This window comes from Canis aureus, chromosome 15 (assembly GCF_053574225.1).
Source record: "Canis aureus isolate CA01 chromosome 15, VMU_Caureus_v.1.0, whole genome shotgun sequence".
In the NCBI taxonomy this organism is placed as follows: domain Eukaryota; kingdom Metazoa; phylum Chordata; class Mammalia; order Carnivora; family Canidae; genus Canis; species Canis aureus.
The window spans coordinates 61,599,819-61,620,190 of record NC_135625.1 but is presented as its reverse complement, the minus strand read 5'-3'; the positions used below and the strand labels follow the sequence as shown (position 1 = coordinate 61,620,190).

Sequence of the window (20,372 nt, the reverse complement as noted above, 5' to 3'; positions counted from 1 at the left end):
ATCACTGAACCACCCAGGTGCCCCATTCCTGGTTTTTAATTATAATAGTGAATAGTTTCTTCACTATAGTTTCTGACTATATCAGACATTGTCTAAGTCTTTTATGGACCTTTTTTCACTTTATTATAACAACCAACTATGAGGTTACCCATTTCATAGATGACAAAACAAGCCTTATAGAGATGGAGTAGTTTGCTTAAGGTCACACAGCCAGTAGGTTGTAGAGATGGGATTTTAGCATGATAGTTGACTCTAGAGCCTGCCCGCTCTACCAGAGACCATTCAGCTTCCTGTCTTCTTGTTTGATCCCGAGGGCAGCCCCATGAGGGAAGCAGCAGACACCACTTTCTCGGGCACTTATAATGAATACTAGGAGTTATATGGAAGTGATGAATCACTAAATTCTACTCCTGAAACCAATATTACCCTATATGTTAACTAACTAGAATATAAATAAAAACGTGAAACAAGCAACCTAAAGCTCAGAAGTTAAGTGACTTCTGCTGGGTCACCTGGACAATCAATATGGAGTTGACACCTGGGCCTTCCCCTACTTGGGGTAGTTCATTTCCCATTGTGTTGCTACACACGGGGGGCTGTTGGACCTTTCAGTGGTCTGAAAAGTAGATTTTGGTCAGATTCCAAATTCCAGCCTTTTTTTTTTTTTTTTTTTTTTAACACTTTCTTCCTAAGCCCTTCCCCCTGACTCAGGTATTTTTCCTCCACTCATAGTCAACTCCGCCTTGTGCCCCATATCCTTCACCGCTCTTCAACCATGTTGTCAAATTCTGAGCTGTCTTCTCTCCAACCTTCCAGCTCCTTTCCTGCATTATTTTTTTTCTAAACTACATATTTTCTCCATGGCACAATTTCTTCTTGTCCAGTAAGAACTGCTTTCTTGAATATTGGAGCCTGGGAGTTGCTGACTCTGAATAGTGAAGGGGGTTTTGTGTGGTCCCGAGAAAGAGAAACACTGAGACAGAGGTGAGGATGTGTAGACGGGCCATGCTAGTTGGCTAAATGGGGGTATCCGTCCTTTCTCGCCCCTTCATCTTGCTCCCCACCTTGAAGCCAAAGAAGACAAGTGAGTTTCAGGCCCAGAGCAAAGTTCCATTTGCATATTTTATCTATTGCTCAGGCTTGAGGGGTAAGTGGGCAGTGTCTAGCAACTGAGGTTTTAACACTAACGAAAGACTGTTTCCTGTAATGTAATGGTCATTCTGTTCACATTTCCATCCCTCCTGGGCCTATTAGATCTTCTTAAGTCGCTCCAACATCTTCTAGAAGGTAGTAGCAGAAGAAAGGCAGGAGAGAGTCCAAGAGGAATACCCATGTGGGCTGTTATTATTGTAGCAGCCGTGAATTATTCCATGATACTCAAAGTTTAATAAATAACATGTGTTTTTATTTTTCTAAATCGTGTTAGGTCCAGATTGAGCTCCACAAGCCAAGTTCAATAATAAGTCCAATCAGAGCCCAATTGGGCTCTCTCCACTCATTTGGCTTATAAAAACTCTAGAATGTGTTGTCCATTTGGAAGGCAGCTGCTGGTGACTCCAATTCCTATTGACCAAACTGTCCAGAAAGATCTCCAAATGGCTTCCAAGGCTCAGCATTGAGTGCTTAGTCCACATAGGCACCAAGACAGTTCCAATTTGAGGACCATCTACTTCAGGGCCACTGGGTTTGAGCACGTTCTGGGCTTTGGTCTCTAGAACCCATAACATCTACTCCCTTTCCCAGCCGTGGGAATGCAGCAGAGGGAGCTGGCGATAGTTGGGCCACCTTTCTATTCAAACATAAGCTGAAGCATCTGTTCTGTCCCCATTAGAACAATTCATTTGCTTGTTGGCTTAAATTGTCTAAACTCAAATACTTTTGTAGACTTTTTCTCCAGGGAAATCCACACTGCTGGTCAAATTTTCCTCTTTTCTTTTGAATCATATTTATTTAGTCAGTGTATTAGTTTGCTGGGGCTACCATAACAAAAGAACATAGACATAGGTGTCTTAAACAACAGAAATCTTCTTTCTCCTAGTTCTGAGAGCTAGAGGTCTCAGATAGAGGTGTCAGCAGAGTTGATTTCTTCTGAGGCCTCTCTCCTTGGCTGGCAATGCGTCCTCATGTGGCCTTTCTTCTATGGGTACAACCTTGGTGTCTCTCCTAGGATGTCCTCATCTCTTCTCATAAGGATACTGGCCAGTTTGGATTAGGGTCACTCTAATAGCATCTTTAAAGGCCAGATCTGTAAGGGCCAAATCTCCAAATACAGTCACATTCTAAAATAGTGGGGCTCAGGGCTGTAATTGTGTGAATTTTGGAGGAGTCGAATTCAGTCTGTAACTCTCAGTAAATACTGGCTGAATTTCTGTAGCGTTCCTGCAGTTTTCTTAAGATGAAAGGAACTAGCACTGAAGAAGATAGAAGTGTCCTTGCTTTCACAGCAGTTATGTGTATTTGTGTGTGTATGTGTCCACACATCTGTGAGGAGGTGTAGTGACAGGAAGCAGACAACAAATGATGTATATATGTCGTGTATATAGAGTATATATATTTATATCAGACTGTGGTGGTTAGGTATTGTTAAAATAGGATAAAGTGATAATAGGTGTGAGTGAATGCCAGGTTGGCAAATGCTCTGTTAGCTAAGGTGGTCAGGAAAAATCTCTTTGGGGGGGGTGGTATTTGAGCTGAGACCTAACTAAGAAGGGCCAGTTGTAGAAAGGTGGGACAGGGAGAGCTTCCATTATTCCTTGCCGAGACTGCAATAGAAATAAATCAGTACACACGCCGTTGCTTTTAAATTAAACCTTGTCATCTAGCATATGATATTTACCTTGCCATTGGTTTTGATTGTAAAAATTGATATATAAAGGACAGTCATCAATATATTGAAATAGTCTTATAAAAGTTAATGCAGGGTACATTTTTTGACATGAAAGGGTATTTATGAAATATTCTTGGGTTGAGAGAATAAATGGTAAAACAGTATGTATCATATGATCTAACTTTATTTAAATGAGTGACTTCAGGGGTGTGTGGGTGGCTCAGTCGGTTAAGCATCTGCCTTTGGCTCGAGTCATGATCTCAGGGCCCTGGGACCAAGCCCCGCTTCGGGCTCCCTGCTCAGCAGGGAGTCGGATTCTCTCTCTGCCTTCACCCTGCTTGTTCTCTGTCTCCCTGTCTCTCCTCTCTCAAGTAAATAAAATCCTGAAAAGAAATCATAGCTTGTAATGGCAAACCTCTATTAACTTCACAGGCTTTTCCTATCATATTACAACAGCCCTTAGATTATTTGTATTAAGGATTGGGTTATACTGTGATCTCCAGGTACATTCTTAAAGGATTTGTAAGCCCCAAATGCCCATTATCCATCATGATGTAATTTGGTGAAGACAAACTGTGGAATTGTTTTCAGCAAACAATAAACAATGAATTGTGGACTTGAAAAAAAAGAAGAAATAAACGAGCAATTTCAATGTTTACAATAATGTGCATTGATTTTGCAATGCAAATAGCTAAAAGAAAGAGAAATGATGGCAATAATAAATGAAATTTTCCCAGAGAAGATGATACATAGCCTTGAGCAAGGAGTGGCTACTGATAAAATTTCATATGTTACAGTGAGCTCATCAATGTGGCAGGTCTCTGAACTTCTGCGGATCTTACATTGGTCTGGCGTGCATATGTCATGCTGAGGCATTGCGAGTGCTTTCTAATTCCTACTCACTGAGAACATCCTGAATGATGCCATTGGTCTAATGGACCTGTATGATATCAAGGTGACTAAGAGCCTTCTGGACTGTATTGATGGAAAACAAGCTACATAGAGCTTTGAGATAAAATAGTTAAAGGTTCATTCTGACCCTGCCACTAGAAGGCAAACTATCCGATGGTCTCTACTAAGTACTTCTTAACACTGTCGTGGAAGGAATTTTATCCTTAGCCTCTTGGTAGCCACCTTCCCTGTATTTCATCCTGCAGTTCGTCCTGCAGATTGTGTCCCTGTGGCTAGTTGACCTACCTATTCACACCCAGATCTGCCAACAAGCACACAATGAGCAGCTCAAGCTGTGGTCTTCCCCTCCCACCTGCCTTGACTGGGGCCTTGAGTTCACCAGGCTGGAAGCTGGGTGGGAGGGAGCCAGCTGAGGTTCTTGTTCAGATCTTTGATCCGTGCTGGGCGCTGTGTCTCTAGCGCTGCAGAAGTAAGAGCTGGTGTCTTCGAGGCTCAGGTTGCTCACAGTCAGAGTGGAGAACATTAGGGTTCGGCGGCTGATGGGAAACTTCTCCCTGGTAAATCCACTTTCGTAGGTGGCCTCTGCACCCTGGTTTGCGGTTGCAATCAGTATCAAGCTCTGTCCTGGGAGCTGACGGTACCAGAACATCAAGGTGACTTGGGTATCGACCTCACAGTGGATGGTAATGGAGGTCCCACGTTGACAGATGTCCCTGCGCGGCTTTTGAGAGACAAGAGCTCCAAACACAGAGCCTAGTTTCAGAGAGAGCGAGAGAGCGAGAGAGAGCTGACAGGCCTGTCCCCAGGCAGGAAGGTCTTTTTGCCATTAGCTTCAGTGTCACTTTGGATCCCAAAGAACCCTTGGCACTGCCTCCGTTTTGTTCTTCCAACTATTATTGGGTCAGAATCCACTAATCACTTAACCCATTTCCCTCATCCTCCAAAGGGTGGCCTCAGGCCCTCTGCACCTCTACTCGGCATCAACATTAACCCCAAACTTCCCTATGGGATTAGCCTCATACCTTGTCCCAGGAGAAGTAGCAGGCAAGTCAGCATCTTTAGGTGCTAGCCCTTCACCGTCCTTGAAAAAAGGCAAACTCCAGGGCCTCTTTCCTCCCCAGTGGGTTCTTCCTTCCCTACTGCATTTCTGTTCCCCTCTTGTAGTAGGACGGTGAGCTTCTGCAGAAGCTTTATTTGCCCCCCAGTGGAGCTATGTGGCTCTTCACTTTGGATGGGTCTTCATTCACAAGGAATCACAAGTGAGTCACTGTCAGGTGTCCACCGAGTATCCACCCCTCCCCATCCATCACGGAGTACCACAGTGTGCCACCCTTTGGGTAGCAGCCCTTGGGGAGGCCTGAAAGATCCCACATAGGCTTTTAACCAGATCCTGCCTCCTCGTAGAACCTTTGCATTTCCATATGCATTTTATTTTTTTATTTTTATTTTTATTTTTTTTCCCATATGCATTTTAGAATACGTATTTAAGTTTCTTAAAAAACGTCCAGTTGAGACAATAATTGGGATTTTTCTGAAGCTATAGATCCATTTGGGGAGAATACTCATTTTTAACAATAGTCAGACTTCCAATTCATGAATGTGATATGTATCTCCATGTTGTAAACTTGTCTTTCATTTCTCTTAGTATTGCTTTTTAGTTTTCAGTTTACAGGTCTTGCATATCTTTTGTTAATTTTTTTCTTAAATATTTGGGTTGTTTTTACATTCTTTTAAATGCAAGTTTTAAAATTTAATTATCCTGGGATGCCTGGATGGCTTACTGGTTGTGCATCTGCCTTTCTTTGGCTCAGGGTGTGATCCCAGGGTTCTGGGATTGAGTCCCACATTGTGCTCCCCACAGGGAGTCTGCTTCTCCCTTTGCCTATATCTCTGCCTCTCTCTCTGTGTCTCTTATGAGTAAATAAACATCTTTAAAAATAAATAAAATTTAACTATCCAATTGTTTGCCATAGTATATGAAATGCGATTTTTGCATGTTAATATTGTAACACATGCCCTTAAGAAATTCACTTATTAATTTTATAATTTTATAGGTTTCTTTTGATATTTAAATGTAAACGGTGATTTCATCTCTTAAAAGGTTCTACTTTATCATTTATTCTTCAGCCCTTTCATCTTTTTTCTTGTCTTAACGTGCTGCATAGCACCTTTAGTAATGTGGAGTACAAGTGGTGTTAGTGAAATTATTGACTTGTTTATTAGCTTAGAGCTAAAAAGTTGAATATTTCTACCATCAAGTATGCTCTTAGTTGTGGGCTTCTTGTAGATGTCCTTCATTAGATTGATGAAGTTCTATTCTGCTCCCAATTCTGAGTGTTGCCATTATCAATGGGTATGGAATTTTGCTAAGTGTTTTTTCTATCTCTAATAATAACTGTGTAGTCTTTATACACGTATTAATAAGGTAAATTACAATGACTGATTTTGAATGTCAGAGCAAACATATTCCTAGGATAGATAGACCCTATTTAATTATTTGAAAAAAAAATTTTAATGCTATTTTAATTTGTTAACTACTGGAATTTTAGGTATATTTCTTTAATTTTTTTAATGATTGCTCTAATAATTATCATACTCATTTTAAACTTTTTACAGCTTACTTACAATTAATATGGTAAAGATTCACTTAAAATATAGAACTTTGCAACTAAATGTGCATGTTTTCTTCATCCTCATCTTTTACATTATTATTGTCATTTTTTTAAAATTTATTTATCATAGGCACACAGTGAGAGAGAGAGAGAAGCAGAGACATAGGCAGAGGGAGAAGCAGGCTCCATGCACCGGGAGCCCGACGTGGGATTTGATCCCGGGTCTCCAGGATCGCACCCTGGGCCAAAGGCAGGCGCTAAACCGCTGCGCCACCCAGGGATCACTATTATTGTCAGTTTTACTGTGTGTATCCACTACATGTCTCACAAGACAATGCTGAAATGTTTGCTTTCACTAATCGTACATATTACAAAGAATTTAAGAAAAATCTTTAATATCTATCTACATTTCATTTCCTGCGCTCTTCATTTCCACCTCAAAATCGAAGTTTCTTTCTTTTTTCTAAAGATTTATTTATTTATTTATTTATTTATTTAAGAAAGAAAGAGAGAGAGAGAGAGTGTGTGTGCAGGTGAGTGTGTGGCGGAGGGGCAGAGGGAGAGGAGAGAGAATCTTGAGTAGGCTCCCCACCCAGCGTGGAGCCCAGCACAGAGCTCCATCTCATGATCCTGAGATCAGGACCTGAGCCGAAACGAACTCAAATGCTTAACCAACTGAGCCACCTAGGTGCCCCTCAAAATTGAAGTTTCTTTTTCTAAGATTTTATTTAGTTGAGAGAGAGAGAACATGAGCAGAGGGGAGGGGCATGGGGAGAGGGAGAAGCAGACTCCTCAATGAGCCGGAGCCCCACGTAGGGCTTGATCCCAGGACATAGGGAACATGACCTGAACTGAAGGCAGACTTAACCAACTGAGCCACCAGGTGCCTCAAAAACTGACTTTTCATCCAAGTGTTGACTTCCCTGTAAATATTGCCTTCTTTTGATTGCTTTTCAGTGTGTTAAGGGAGGCCTTTAAATTTTTTTGTCTGGAGAGTATATTTGCTATTTGAGGATGAGTCTTACAGGAGTTCCCATATCATCAGAAGACCTACCTCATTCTTTTAAGTGGGTATCTAGTGGGACACCTGGGTGGCTCAGTGGTTGAGCATCTGCCTTCAGCTTGGGGAGTGATCCTGGTGTCCCGGGGTCGGGTCCCGCATTGGGGCTCCCCGCATAGAGCCTGCTTCTCCGTCTGCCTGTGTCTCTGCCTCTCTCTCTCTCTCTGTGTCTCTCATGAGTAAATAAATAAAATCTTTTGAAATAGATAAATAAATGGCTATCTAGTAATCAGCAGACTTTGTGGTTTAGTTGCTACCTATATCTGAAACCTCTGAATAATCTAGATTCCTTTTAGTGGAGTCATCTTCTCCAGACTGGATCTGGGTTTCTGCACATGTTAACTCATGCTAGATTATGTTATGGAGGAGTTTCTCATTTCGTGTATCACAGCCTATGTTTGGGCAATATTTGAAAATGTACCCTGGAGTCTCCCTGCTTCTGTCTGGATGCGTTGCTAACCAGTTCTACTGCACAATTCCTATCCTAGGGCTTTTCTTTGTTGTTATTCTGAGTTGGATTCCCTAGTTCCTGAATCCTATGATTTCTTCTCTTTTTGATTTTCTCCCACAGATTGCTGATACACATTATCCAAGAACTTTCTAAGGAAGAATAAAATAAGAATTTATTTAGGTTTGAGATCCTGGCAGAAACAAAAATCACATTTTTATGGATAGCTTGGGTTAGTTGAGAAATGCAGGCTGAAAATTATATTCTATCGGAATTTCATAGTTATTTTTTACACCGTTGTTTTCTAGCATTCAGTGTTGCTGCTGAGAAATGTGAACCATTGTGTTTCTCGTTCCTTCATTTATACATTGTTTTGGTTTTTAACACTTTTCCTTGTCTTGCATCACTTTAAGATCATTTTATCCACCTCATTCTGAAATTGATTGAAGATATGCCTTAGTTTCAGTTGTTTTATATTCATCAAACACACCTGACTTTCTTTTTCTTTTTATGGCTGTCTCCATTTGTCCATCACTAGGATGATACCATTTCTTCCCTTAACACTTCATCATTCCATTTCAAGATGGAAGTGTTGGAAGTTTACGCTATATCATGAAAAGTGTCTTTGGTGCTGGCTATGCTGCTGGTACAGAGATAGGGGGTCCATTTCTTTGGCTGTGTGAATCATATCTTTGCATTAATGGTAGGATTCGAGACCCATTTGGCTGAAGCAAGGATATTTACCCACCTTGGACTTGAGTTTACCTCAACTTGAGTTTACCAGCTGTGTGGCTTTGGACAAATTATTTAAATTTAGGTTCTTCATTTGTAATGAGTAGAAAATAGTCCTTGTATGTCACAAGTGTATGTTCAGATAAACTAGTTGGGATATCTCACTCTTGTCTAGAAAGAAGGGGAAGTGCTTTCTTCTGTAGCATCACCCTTGTTTGATATTTCAGTTCTTTTCTAGAAAAAAGGAAACATTTTTTCCTTCCCTTTCATTGCCCCTGTTTCTTAAGAAGCCATTTCCTCTTCCCCATCATGTCCTAGTAAACCCTGCTTTTATTTTCATTTAATACAGAAGAATTTGTTATATTTACCCATGTCACAGAATTTTAAACCTTTGATTCATAGAAGGAAAATAGCATTTTTCTTTCTATGAATTTTTCAGGATGTTAATGTGATGACTCTTTATCTAAAATCATGGTTTACATTTTCTGAATTCTTCCTTGTATTCTTATGGTAAACATTAGTTAACATTTTATGTGCTTTTGAGAGTGTATTTTGTGAGTTCTCCTTAGAACACTTCGATTTATCTCAAAACTCAAGCCTCCTACCCCAATCTACAATCCTTTCAACCTCTTGAGACATCTTGTGTAATTCATGAGATGTATGATATTCAGTCTCTGCACTTAATTCATGTATTCTACATCTCTGCTTGGGCGACAGTTCCTTAGTGAGATGAGATGCATCAGAAGAAACAGGTGGCACCTTGTTGAGACAGCCGCTGGGCCTGGGGTGGTGCTCTTCCTATAAGGGTCTCAGTTGCGGTGAGGATGGTCCCCGAAAGCACTGGGAGTGAAACCACAGTGCCTGTAACTGTTCTCCTCTCTCAAGGTTGATCTTCTGAGTCAGTACAATGCTTCTGGTGGGAAAGAAATAATTTGTTGGACATCACAGGACTCCCAGACACCCTGAAAGCCCCCTGAAAATAAATGTTTGTAAATGTGTCTTGTCATTTAATAATATTCTGTGAAGGTTTGTTTTCTCTGTTCTAGGCATTGGCCTCTGCTGGGAGACCTCTGATCCCTGCCTTTTCTCAGAGAAAAAAAATTCACTTTTTCATTCTGGCAGGATCTCTCACAAAAACATTGCAGGATATTTCCTTCTTTTGATACTTCCTTTTGCCTTTATTTTGATCTAAAATCAGCTCAAGTCCTATCACTCATGTGAACTTGATCCTGAATAGTGTAATACACACTGATTTTTTCTTTTCTCTGAATTCTACAACATAAAGAATTAGCACTGAATCAAAACTTCTTATATACCTGTTTTGTCTCATTAATACTTTGGCAAATTCCCCAACATTTGGGATTTCCAACACCCTTTATATTTGTTTTGCATTCCCAAAGCAGAATAGGCTCAATTAATATTTCCTGGCAGGATCGTGTATGTCTCATTCCTAAACTAAACAAATGGATACTTACTCCTGATGATTGTGATTACAGGTATGGCCTGACTCATTCTTACCACCTTCTGTGTCACAGGGTACTCCTCTGATCAGAAGTTTCCAACACAACAGTATTGGCCATTTAGGGAACCTCAGAAAGATTTATTTTTTATCAGTATTTTTCTCTTTTTCAGTTGAATGAACAGGATCCAAACTTCACCAACTTTCTCTTGAATCAGCACATGGATACTAAAATTTATCTAAAGAAAGGGTTTAGAATGTGTGAATGACCTCTAGCGAAATATCAGTCAAGAGCAAAGACATGGGGCAAAGTAGCAGAGTAGGGAGCAGGTTAGGAAGGGGAGGAAAGACCAATGAACAGGGCCTCTCTGGTGTGAATATGTGAGATACGTCTCCTCTAGCTGGGGTGGGGTCTCATGGTTTTAGGCTGGGGATGACACATAAGGTTGGGTTGGTTGGGTTCGGAAGGCCCCCTGAGTTTTAAAGGGCTGGTGAATGAGGCCTGAGAAACATTGCTCCCCTGGCCCAGGTGTGCGCCTGTGGCCTGGGTTCCTCTTTAGAGACTGCCTTTCTTCTAATCGGCACAAATGTGCCATAGAAGCCAATGCAGCTCAGCCCCGAATTAAGGTCACTTCCCCATGATCTCTGTGCATCTTGTGCAGAGAGGATGTGGCTGTGGAGCACTGTGGCTAACTACTGGCGCAGAAGTACACAGATGTCTGGTTGATGCGAGCAGACTCCAGAATCAAGGGGAAGGCATCCTTCTTCTTCCTCGAGACACTGTACCCATAAGGGATGTCTCCTGTCTCAACACTGTCAATATTATAGGACCAGTAGAGCAGCCGCAACCCCAGACCTGGGTCTTGTCGATACCAGAACATTCTTTCATGGTCCATATTCTGTGAACATTTCAACAAAACTTTCGCTCCCACTTTTTTGATGAGTTGTCTCGGGGTTTGAGTCACTTGTGCGTTCAAAAGGCCTATGAGAGAAGAGCAGAGGATGTGACTCCAGAGGCCAGGAAGCCTAAGGAAAGAAAAGGCTCATATCAGGGCCTGGAAATAACAGCACAGGGGTTTTCCCCTAACACTCCACACTCACCTACTCCCAGGAAACAAAAGGCCACACCACAGAGGAGTCCGATCCCCATGGCAGACTTGAGGCAGGACTGGCTCCTCTCAGGCTCAGGCTGGAGGCTGGTTGTCTGTGATGTCACTGTCCCTGCCCACGCTCACCATCCCTTAGTCATCTTCTAGATTTAAGAGAGTTTAGAGTTGCCAAAGTGAAAGCCATCTCTGTCTCACGTGGCAGTGTGGGTGCATGTGTGCATGTGTGTGCGTGTGTGCGCGTGCCTTTGTGTCTGTGTGTGTATGTGTGTGTGCAGAAAACAGCTAACACAATAGGTCCCCTTAGAAGGACCGGCTCTTGCAATGTAGGCCCCAGGCTGGCGTCTGGGAACTTGGATTTCAGGAGTGTTCCTACCATTGAGTAACTGGTAAGTGTTGTTCATTTTGCCTGGACTGCTTGCACAAACATTGTAGTGTATGCCAAACACCCACTTTGTCTCTTCAAGTCTGCAATTTGGGTGTGTGTTAGGCAGAGAGTGCCTGTGTGATCAGCTGTGTTACTGTTCCAGGGCTGCCCCGATGTACTACGAACCGGGTGACTAATCCAATGGAAACTGCTTTTCTCACTGTTCTGGAGGCTAGAAGTCCAAGATCAAGGTGTTGGCAGGATTGGTTTCCCAGCGACCTTGCTTCTCGGCTCGCAGCTGGCCTCGTCCCTCTGCCTTCACACAGTGTTGCCTCTCTCTGTGTCTGTGTCCTAATTACCTCTCCTTATAAGGACACTGGTCATATTGGGAAAGGGCCACCTCCACGACCTCATTTAACATTAGCTACCCCTTTAAAGAACTTATCTACAAATACAGTCACATTCTGAAGTACTGGGTGTTAGGACTTCAATATATGAATTTTGAGGGGACATACTTCAGCCCATAACACTAGCTTCCAAAAGTGTCTAGGATGCTGAGCCTGCATCTTCCTTGCTGGGGAAGGAGTGCATCCTCCGGGGAGGGCAAGAACATAAGGAAGTCTCCATGGATTCATCCAAACTCTGGCTGGTTTCTTTCCCTTCCAATCTGCCTGTGTATCCTAGCGAGGTCTGGGTAGTAAGTCTTAACCACATGGCCTGAAATGCGGGTCCCCTAAAGTCCTTCTAGTGAGTCTCAGGAAGTGAATCTCCACCAGCAAGGATTTTCTTTTCCTGATCAATTCCGATTAGGAAAGCATTACTGTCCTCTGTCTGTATTTCTCTCCCTCCCTCCCTCCCTCCCTCTCCATATATTTTTCCTTCACAGCAATTTTAGTTTTTCATACAATCTTATTAAAGAACAAGAATTACCACAAGTAATGTGTTGGTTACAAGGCAGGCTTTGGAGCTACACTGTCTGGGTTTGAAATTCAATTCTGTTGTTAATTGGCCATGACCAGAGGCAAATTCTGGGTCTCAGTGCTCTTATATGGAAAATTGGACTAATAAAAGTATCAACTATTAATAAAAGTACCAACCACTGTAAGAACGCAACAGATTGGTACGTATGAACTGGTTATATCATCGCAGACCTCGATAAATCCAGCCTTTAAACCCATGAAGTCTTACTACTACTACTGTCATTTACTGAATACTAATTTTGTGTCAGACAGTGTGTTAAAATTCTCCACTGATATGATTTCTTGTACTCATCCTTATGTTACCGTTTTGGGGTAAATCTTCATCCATCTTTTTATTTTTCTTACATTTTTTAAAAGATTTATTTGAGAGAGAGAGCATGCAGATGAGTGAGGGGGAGGGACAGAGGGAGAGGGAGAGAGAATCCCCAAGCAGACTCCCCACTGAGCACAGAGCCCCATGCAGAGCTCAATCCCTTGACCCTGAGATCATGACCTGAGCTGAAACCAAGAGTCAGACATTCGACTGACTGAGGAAGCCAAGCGCCCCAAATCTTTGTCTTTTTAGATTTGCCTTCCAAAATGTTTCTGCAGGAATTGTTTTTCAATGAATTCAAAGCAACAAAACTGAAAGCACACTTGCTATGCCCTTTTAGGCCACCATGGATATTAAATTGTGGCTCGTTACCAAGCGTCCTACAGCTTTCCTACTGTCTCTAAGCTTCATGGTACTTGTGTAATAGGGACCTCACTCAGACAGCATCAGATCCTGCTCACTCACTAGGAAGGAAAAGCTACAAAGCCCAACATAATTCTGACTTAGCCATCAATTTATTTTCTCTGAATTCCTGGTGAAGTTCATAACCAGAAGTGACCAGAAGAAATATGCCTAACTCTGGGTTCTGGCTCAAATTCTATCTTCATGTTTTGCTATTCTCTGCTTTTGAAATGATTAGCTTTAGCATTTAGGGGATTTTTATCAGATGCCTTAGTAGCCCTTATACTAAGTGCCATCCAGAGCACATCCTCGTATTCAGGTGGCATCTCATATTGCAAAAATTTACCAATTCCTCAGTCCACATTTCTTATCTGTCTGTCCTAAAGTACACATTTAGTGTGCTGAAAGTATTTAGTTGTAGATATTTCTGTTCTAATTGTTACTGATTTGCCTTCATAGATATAGGTACATCGAGGTGTGAGTCTTCCCATAAGCAATAATCTCATTCCTTTTATAAAACACTTGCCTTTTCTGTCCATTGTGTTGGTGGTGGAGACACAATGGAGACATAATGGAGACATGATGGTGCCCACATGTGCAGGCTCCCCCTGGAGATGTAGTGGAGACAGTAGGGTACCAATGATGGGGTGCAGTCACTAGAGGTGCAATGTCTGCAAAGAAGAAGAAGAAGAAAGAAGAAGAAGAAGAAGAGGAGGAGGAGGAGGAGGAGGAGGAGAAGGAAGAGGAGGAGGAGAAGGAAGAGGAAGAGAAAGAAGAAGGGGAGGGGTGCAGGAGGGAGGTGAGAAGATGAGACATCACAATCAAATGCAAAAGCAAAGATTTAAAAGGGCATTTTCCAGGTAATAGGAGAAGTTTAAATATGATTTTGGCTATGCATAATATGAAGGAATTGCAAATAATTTTGTTAGGTTGGCAATATGACTGTATAAAAATATTATTTTTTAGAGCTTACTAAAATCTGGAATAAAATATTATGATGTCTGGGAAATTGCTTCAAAAGATATCAACCAAAAATGCTGGAGGAATGGAAGATAAAAGTGTGGCAGGTGTTAATTATTGAATCTGGGCGATAGGGCTCATTGTATTACTCTCTCTGCTTTCATGATTGACAATTTTCTGAATAAAATGCTTGAAAATGTTATATCAAGAGGAACATGGAAAGTACGAATTATTTTCATCTAATGCTTCACCTTCAACATGCTTTACCATAGTATTACATTAAGTACCAGGCTCTACAAAGCAACTGGTTTATACTCTTCAAAAGTATTGAATTACAAAGGACAGACGGAGGGGCATTCCAGAGTAAAGAGAAATAACAACTAAATGTAAAATGTAATTCTGGATTGGATTATAGACCAGAATCTGTTTTCCTTTTTTGTTACAAAGGACACTATTTGGACAATTGCCAAATATGAAAAAAGTAATAGATACTGATATAAAAATATAATAATAAAATCCGATTAAAAGTTATTCTGTTTGTGTTATCACCATGTGCCAGAAATCCTAAACAATTTTGGTGATGAAAGACTCCTTCCTTCTGTGTAATATCTGCCCTTCTGGGACTGCCTTAGTTCACTTAGCACAGGGACAAATACCTGGAAGCAGAGAGAATGGCAGTTGCCAGGGGCTGGGGAAGGGGAAACGGGAGTAGCTGTTCACGAGATACCAAGTTCCAGTCTTGCAAGATGATGACATCTGAACAACATTGTGTCTAAAGTTAAGGAAGCTGGAGTGTACATTTAAACACTTGTTAAAAGAGACCTCATGCGAAGCGTCCTTGTCACACACGTGCACACACACAATTTTTAAAAACAGCAAAAAAGGAGATCCCTGGGTGGCTCAGCGGTTTAGTGCCTGCCTTTGGCCCAGGGCGCGATCCTGGAGACCCAGGATCGAGTCCCACATCGGGCTTCCTGCATGGAGCCTGCTTCTCCCTCTGCCTGTGTCTCTGCCTCTCTCTCTCTCTCTCTCTCTCTCTCTCTATGTCTATCATAAATAAATAAATAAATCTTTAAAAAAAAAAACAGCAAAAAAAAAAAAAAAAGCCCAAAACAAACCCTCAGTGGGTGATTTTGGTGCACATGGAGATTTGTAATTATGTACATGACTATTAATGAAAATAATATCGTTGCATACAGGAGGGGATGCTAAAATATTATTTGTTCTGGCAGCCAGGTAGGCATGATACGCCATGGGTAGGAGGCAGAGGATTATGGCCCTTTCTGCTATTTGTTATGATGAAGAGGAATTCCAAACTAACAGATACTTGGGTGAAGCTTACTTCTTTTTATTTATTTTATTTTATTTTATTTTATTTTATTTTATTTTATTTTATTTTATTTATTTTATTTTATTTTATTTTATTATTTTATTTTTTTGAAGCTTACTTCTACAGGATCCCTTGGTCAGAGTCTTTTTCTTGTCCTCCGAAGAGCAGTCTGGTGGCAGCGGGCCCGCTTGCCCGCTCTGAGCTCTGTGACGTGGGCAGTTCACATGAGGGGCCTCTCCCCAGGAGAACTCACCTCCCTCATCCCCAGTCACCACAGCTCCTCTCTGGGCCTGGAGCTGATTTTAGTCTGTGTCTGGAAAAGTTTGTCCCTGCAGCTGTGATGGTGAGCGTGTAACAGAAATGGGGCATGTCTAGAGCAGAAATTGGTAGCCTCTGTGTTCAATAATAGCATTATCCAAGTGAAGAGCTTGTCTCTTAGAGAATTTATTCATAAGCTTTGTTATTTAAGCTGCTTATTAAAAGGCTCATAGCTAGGAAAGAGAGATAAGGAAGACAAATCCTGATTAAAATTCTTGAAGGCATCTTAGAATCCTTGCATTGATATTTCTTGAACACTTGCTATGTGCTGGGCACCGGGAACACAGTCACAGACCATGGACACATGCTCCGTGCCTCGCAGAGCATTCATTCCATTCCAGAGCCAGTGGACCAGGCATAATGATGGTTTGGTGATGCAAACATGGGAGGACACATTACCCTAAATCAAAGAACAGATGGCCCCAAAGGGAGATTTATAGCAAACAATAACAACGACACAGTGAAGCTGTTGCAGACCTGAACTGAGATGTATAGAAAGGGTGTGTGTTCGGGAAATGACCAGAGACATTCTGGGGAACATGCGAAGCAATCATGAGATCGGGAGAGTAAGAATGAGTTTGCTGGGTGGGCTTGGCAGAGCAAATGACAGCATGATCAGAGCCAGTGACAGCCGACATGAAAATAATGCTGAATAAGAAGTTGAGCCCCAGAGTAATGAAATCCAGAAGCCAACACCTGAAATTAGGAAGGCAATTTGTCTAGAGGTGGAGTGCAAGTGTTAGATGGAACGTGGGTGATGGGGAACAGGGCACTGCCCAGGGCTGGTGGCCCATGGCCCTGGAGACAGTCCCCGAAGATCAGTGCATCTGGGTGGAACGAGGCTCCCTCTTGCAGGTGGTGCCAGGGAAGCTGAACTGGTACCAGGTGAGTTCTCTTAGGTGGCCTGGGCTGCGCAAGCCCCATGCAAGTCCCGAAGGGAAGTGAGGACTCTGGCATCTCATTCATAGGTGCTGTCCCTACCACTGTCTCCTGTGGGTGCCACCTTCCCCACTGTGACAACCCTTTCAGTGCAGAGAGGAAGTGGCCGTGCAGCGCTGTGGGTTCACTGCTGGCAGAAGTGTCTGAAAAAGGCTGGACGTCTGAAGGCTGGGAGGAATGCTTAGGCTTATTTAAAAACACACCATATCTCTTAGGGACTTCTCATCTGTCGGGGTTCTTGGCATTGAGTAAAACAGTAACTGTAGCCTCATTCTTGGCTCTTGTCTGAATCAGCACATACTGGTCATGGTACATGTTTTGGCCACAACACAGTCACCCTTTTTGCCGACACTGAGATTTCAGCGACACTAGCATCCATGGACACTGGTGGATAAAGTGAGATGGTAAGTCAAGGGAAAGAGCTTCAGAGGGATGCCAGTGTATAAACCACCAGACAAAGCCTTAATGCAGAGGTCGAGAAACCAAGTTCAAGGACATAGACCTGTGCCCATGAACTACCTATCCCAAGGAGGATGTCACAGCAGGTGAGTTCATGGTGGGGTGTCTGCATTAGCTCTGGTGTTAGTGAAACAATACCTCGTGAGCCCACTTGTAAGGGAAGAGTATATATAGAAAGAGTAGGGTACCAAGGACATTGACAATGGGTGAACCAAAAATTAATACTTAAAAAAAAACTGTGACTAGTGTCCAAATCTGAAAATTCACTAAATCTTGTAGGTATTTCTTTAGCATGAGTGAGTTTGGTTGAGGTGTGAGTAATCAAGAGTAGATCCCATAAAGTAGCTGAGGATACATGCCTCTTCAGAACTCTGTGAACCTGAGCCCTGCTGGTCCTGGGAAATAAGAGTAACGAGCAGGGTAACCTGGTGCCTAAAGCAGGTCCATGTTAAGAATCAGGGCATTGTAGCTATCATCTCTAGGTCCTTGACAGAGGGCTCTAGGTATGTGGGATCCTACAGAAGTAGGAAGGCGTCTGTCTACATCACGGTCCCATGGGCTCACATGGGATACAGGGTCACCCAAGATGACTTCCAGGAAATAAGACTAAGTCATTAGATGGTAGATCCCCATTCCAGGGGGAACAATCTTTGAGTTTATAATTTCCACTTCCATCTCCGATTTAATTAGTATAATTCTATTTATATTGAGGATGTGATAAAAGTAGTAATGGAAACTCAACTTAGACGTGAGAAGCAACAATTTTTGTAGTTCAGAAATATCTGAGCCAATCTTTCAAAAAGGAGAGATACGTCCACTGGAAGCCCCTGTGTGTAACAACATAAGGTGCCTCCTAGAGGGAGCTCATCCTAAGATTAGGGCAAGGGGCCTACGGGGTGGAAGACCTAGTAATACAGCCAGTTCTTGGAGTGATGAGTGGATTTGGAGTTCAGCTGGGTTTCCTGCTGGATTTTGCATCCTGGATGAGGTTCTCTGCATTTCCTTATCCCAGGATATAACGACTATTTTGGTGGTTAGGGAGGAATGTATGTAATTGAGTGAGCCTTCATGCCAAAGTCTGGATAAGATATTTGGGATCAAGATGAGGAGCTGTAGTTTTGCCCTTCCAACACAAAGAAAGAAAAGGAAAAGCTTGAGCAAATTTTTCTTCTTGTGCTTCATTAATAGAGGTGCCACTCTGCAGGAGGCTCTACCTGGGAGGGATGTTGGAACCTGTGGGCAGCAACGATGACGTCTGCTGTATTGTGCTGCATGGCAAATGAAATGGTACAGAGCTGAAGCATCAGCAGTGGCTGGCAGGTATTTTAGGGCCCACCCGAAAAAGAAAAAGATCCCATGGGAACAGTGGTACCCAGGGAGGCAACTTCGTCATCAGGGGGACATAGAGCTCAGGGGCTGGAGTAGAAGAATAGATCTCTGTTAGAGCACACGATCTGACTTGCTTGGATACACATATGAAAAACCCTGGAATCTCCCCAGACTATGTGTAGGAGAGGACTTCGCGGGGCACCTAGATACTGGACTAGTCAGAGGGGTGTTGGAAAGAGGATCTTGAGACAAGACTGATTCACTCATTCATTTAACACTACTACTGCCTTCAGGGACTCTGGTAAGTACGGAGATAAGCAATAGAGGCATGATCCTTATTCTCTTTAACCTGGATATTTATGACTGTAAATGTTAAACAATAAACAGTTGAGTGTGTTGACTGCCATCAGGATAGAAGTTCAGGCTGTCATAAGAGCACAGAGCAGAGGAAATGACCCAGCCAGGGATTCAAGGAAATCTTTCTGGAGGAGGATGTGACTTCCGAATTAGCATCCAGAGGAGCGATCGGTCAGGTGACCGGGTAGGTAGGGAGAGGAAGGGCGCTCTAGGGAGAGTGAACCTTGGTGGTGAACACCCAGCAGTGAGTCAGCAGAGGGCATACGTGGTAGTTGTGGTCACTGAGGGAAAGAGGACATTCACGTCAAGAAGGCAGGTAGGTACACAAAGACCTCGTCAAGGAGGAGCTTGTAAAGTCTTGAGCTTATACTTTACACTGGCAGTGGGGGCGACTACGTGGAAGGCGGTTAAGGAATCCAGGTGAGAGACGTTGGCTGGGCCACAGCGTTGTCACTGAAGTTAGAAACATTAGTAAAAATTGCAAGGGATGTAACATCTGCACGTACGCAGGGTAGGAGATGCGGGACTAGGTGTCTCTGAGAGATGGTGGGGATGACCCCTCCGTTCCTGGCTTAGACATTTGGCCAGAGGGCGGGACCATTTGCTGAGATGTGGAAGAAGGAGGGACGTCAGATTTTGTGAATAACTCAGAGCGTGCTCTTCCCCCCGGGGCAAGCAACCGGGAATAGGACGTGGAATATGGGACAAGGTTTTGTTGAGTGACTGGACTGAAAATGCGGCGTTTGGTTTGGGCAACAGTGAAGCCCAGTAAGGAGTACTGGGGGTGATAGTAGTAGTAGTAGGGAGACAGGATCACAGTGTGCAATCCTGTTCTATCCTGTTCTAGGAAGAGAGTCCCTTGCCCCTGGCAGTAGACCTACCGCGGCCAGCGTGTCCTACCTCGACTTGGACAAGCACCTTAGTGGTGAGAGGCCCCAGGAGAGCAGCACCCTGCAGGGGAGCTGCCCTGACAGCGTCTGCGGAGCTGGGGAGCCCGGGAAGGACAACTATGGGGCAGATGGTGGAGGGAGTTCTCCTCGTGGTTGGGGTGGGGCTCCCCAGGAAGGCGCCTCCTTGTTCTCCAGGTGCCCTTTCTGTGCAGCGAGCATCTGGCTGAGCAGCGCTGTGGATAAACCGCTGGCGCAGAGGTGCAGCGAGGTGTGGTTGGTGCCTGCCGACTCCAGGGTCGGGGCCAGGGGGGAATTTCTCTTCTCTTTCCGAGAGACCCAGTACCCATCAGGGACATCTCCCTTTTCAGTAAACTGAACGTTCCTTGAAGAGTAGATCAGCTTTAGACCCAGCCCTGGGTCTTGTCCGTACCAGTACATAGCGTCGCGGTTCATATCCTGAGAACAAAGCAGTGTCAACTGCCTCCTGGTCCCTGTGATGAGGTATCTCAGGGTCTGGGTCACTCCGGCTTCCACGGGGCCTGCGAGGGAAGGAAACAGAGCTAGAGTCAGCC

The 20,372-nt window shown here is 43.2% G+C and overlaps 2 protein-coding genes and 1 gene segment (V, D, J or C); 1 reads left to right on the top strand and 2 right to left on the bottom strand.

Moving 5' to 3' along the window:
• LOC144284988 (T cell receptor beta constant 1-like) overlaps window positions 1–20,372 on the bottom strand; it is a 113,825-nt gene that overhangs the window by 28,339 nt on the left and 65,114 nt on the right.
• Window positions 1–20,372, top strand: part of LOC144284990 (uncharacterized) — a 76,222-nt gene that overhangs the window by 7,040 nt on the left and 48,810 nt on the right. Inside the window, exons 3-5 of the mRNA XM_077850209.1 lie at window positions 18,413–18,544; window positions 18,725–18,854; window positions 19,758–19,835. Coding sequence (XP_077706335.1) covers window positions 18,413–18,476 — 64 coding nt within the window. The 3' untranslated portion in view covers window positions 18,477–18,544; window positions 18,725–18,854; window positions 19,758–19,835. The remainder of the gene's footprint in view (window positions 1–18,412; window positions 18,545–18,724; window positions 18,855–19,757; window positions 19,836–20,372) is intronic.
• LOC144285120 (M1-specific T cell receptor beta chain-like) overlaps window positions 1–20,372 on the bottom strand; it is a 40,211-nt gene that overhangs the window by 18,828 nt on the left and 1,011 nt on the right. The window contains exons 2-3 of the mRNA XM_077850372.1: window positions 19,919–20,339; window positions 10,748–10,863 (exon numbers count right to left, since the gene is read on the bottom strand). Of these exons, the coding sequence (XP_077706498.1) occupies window positions 10,748–10,863; window positions 19,919–20,339 (537 nt within the window). The remainder of the gene's footprint in view (window positions 1–10,747; window positions 10,864–19,918; window positions 20,340–20,372) is intronic.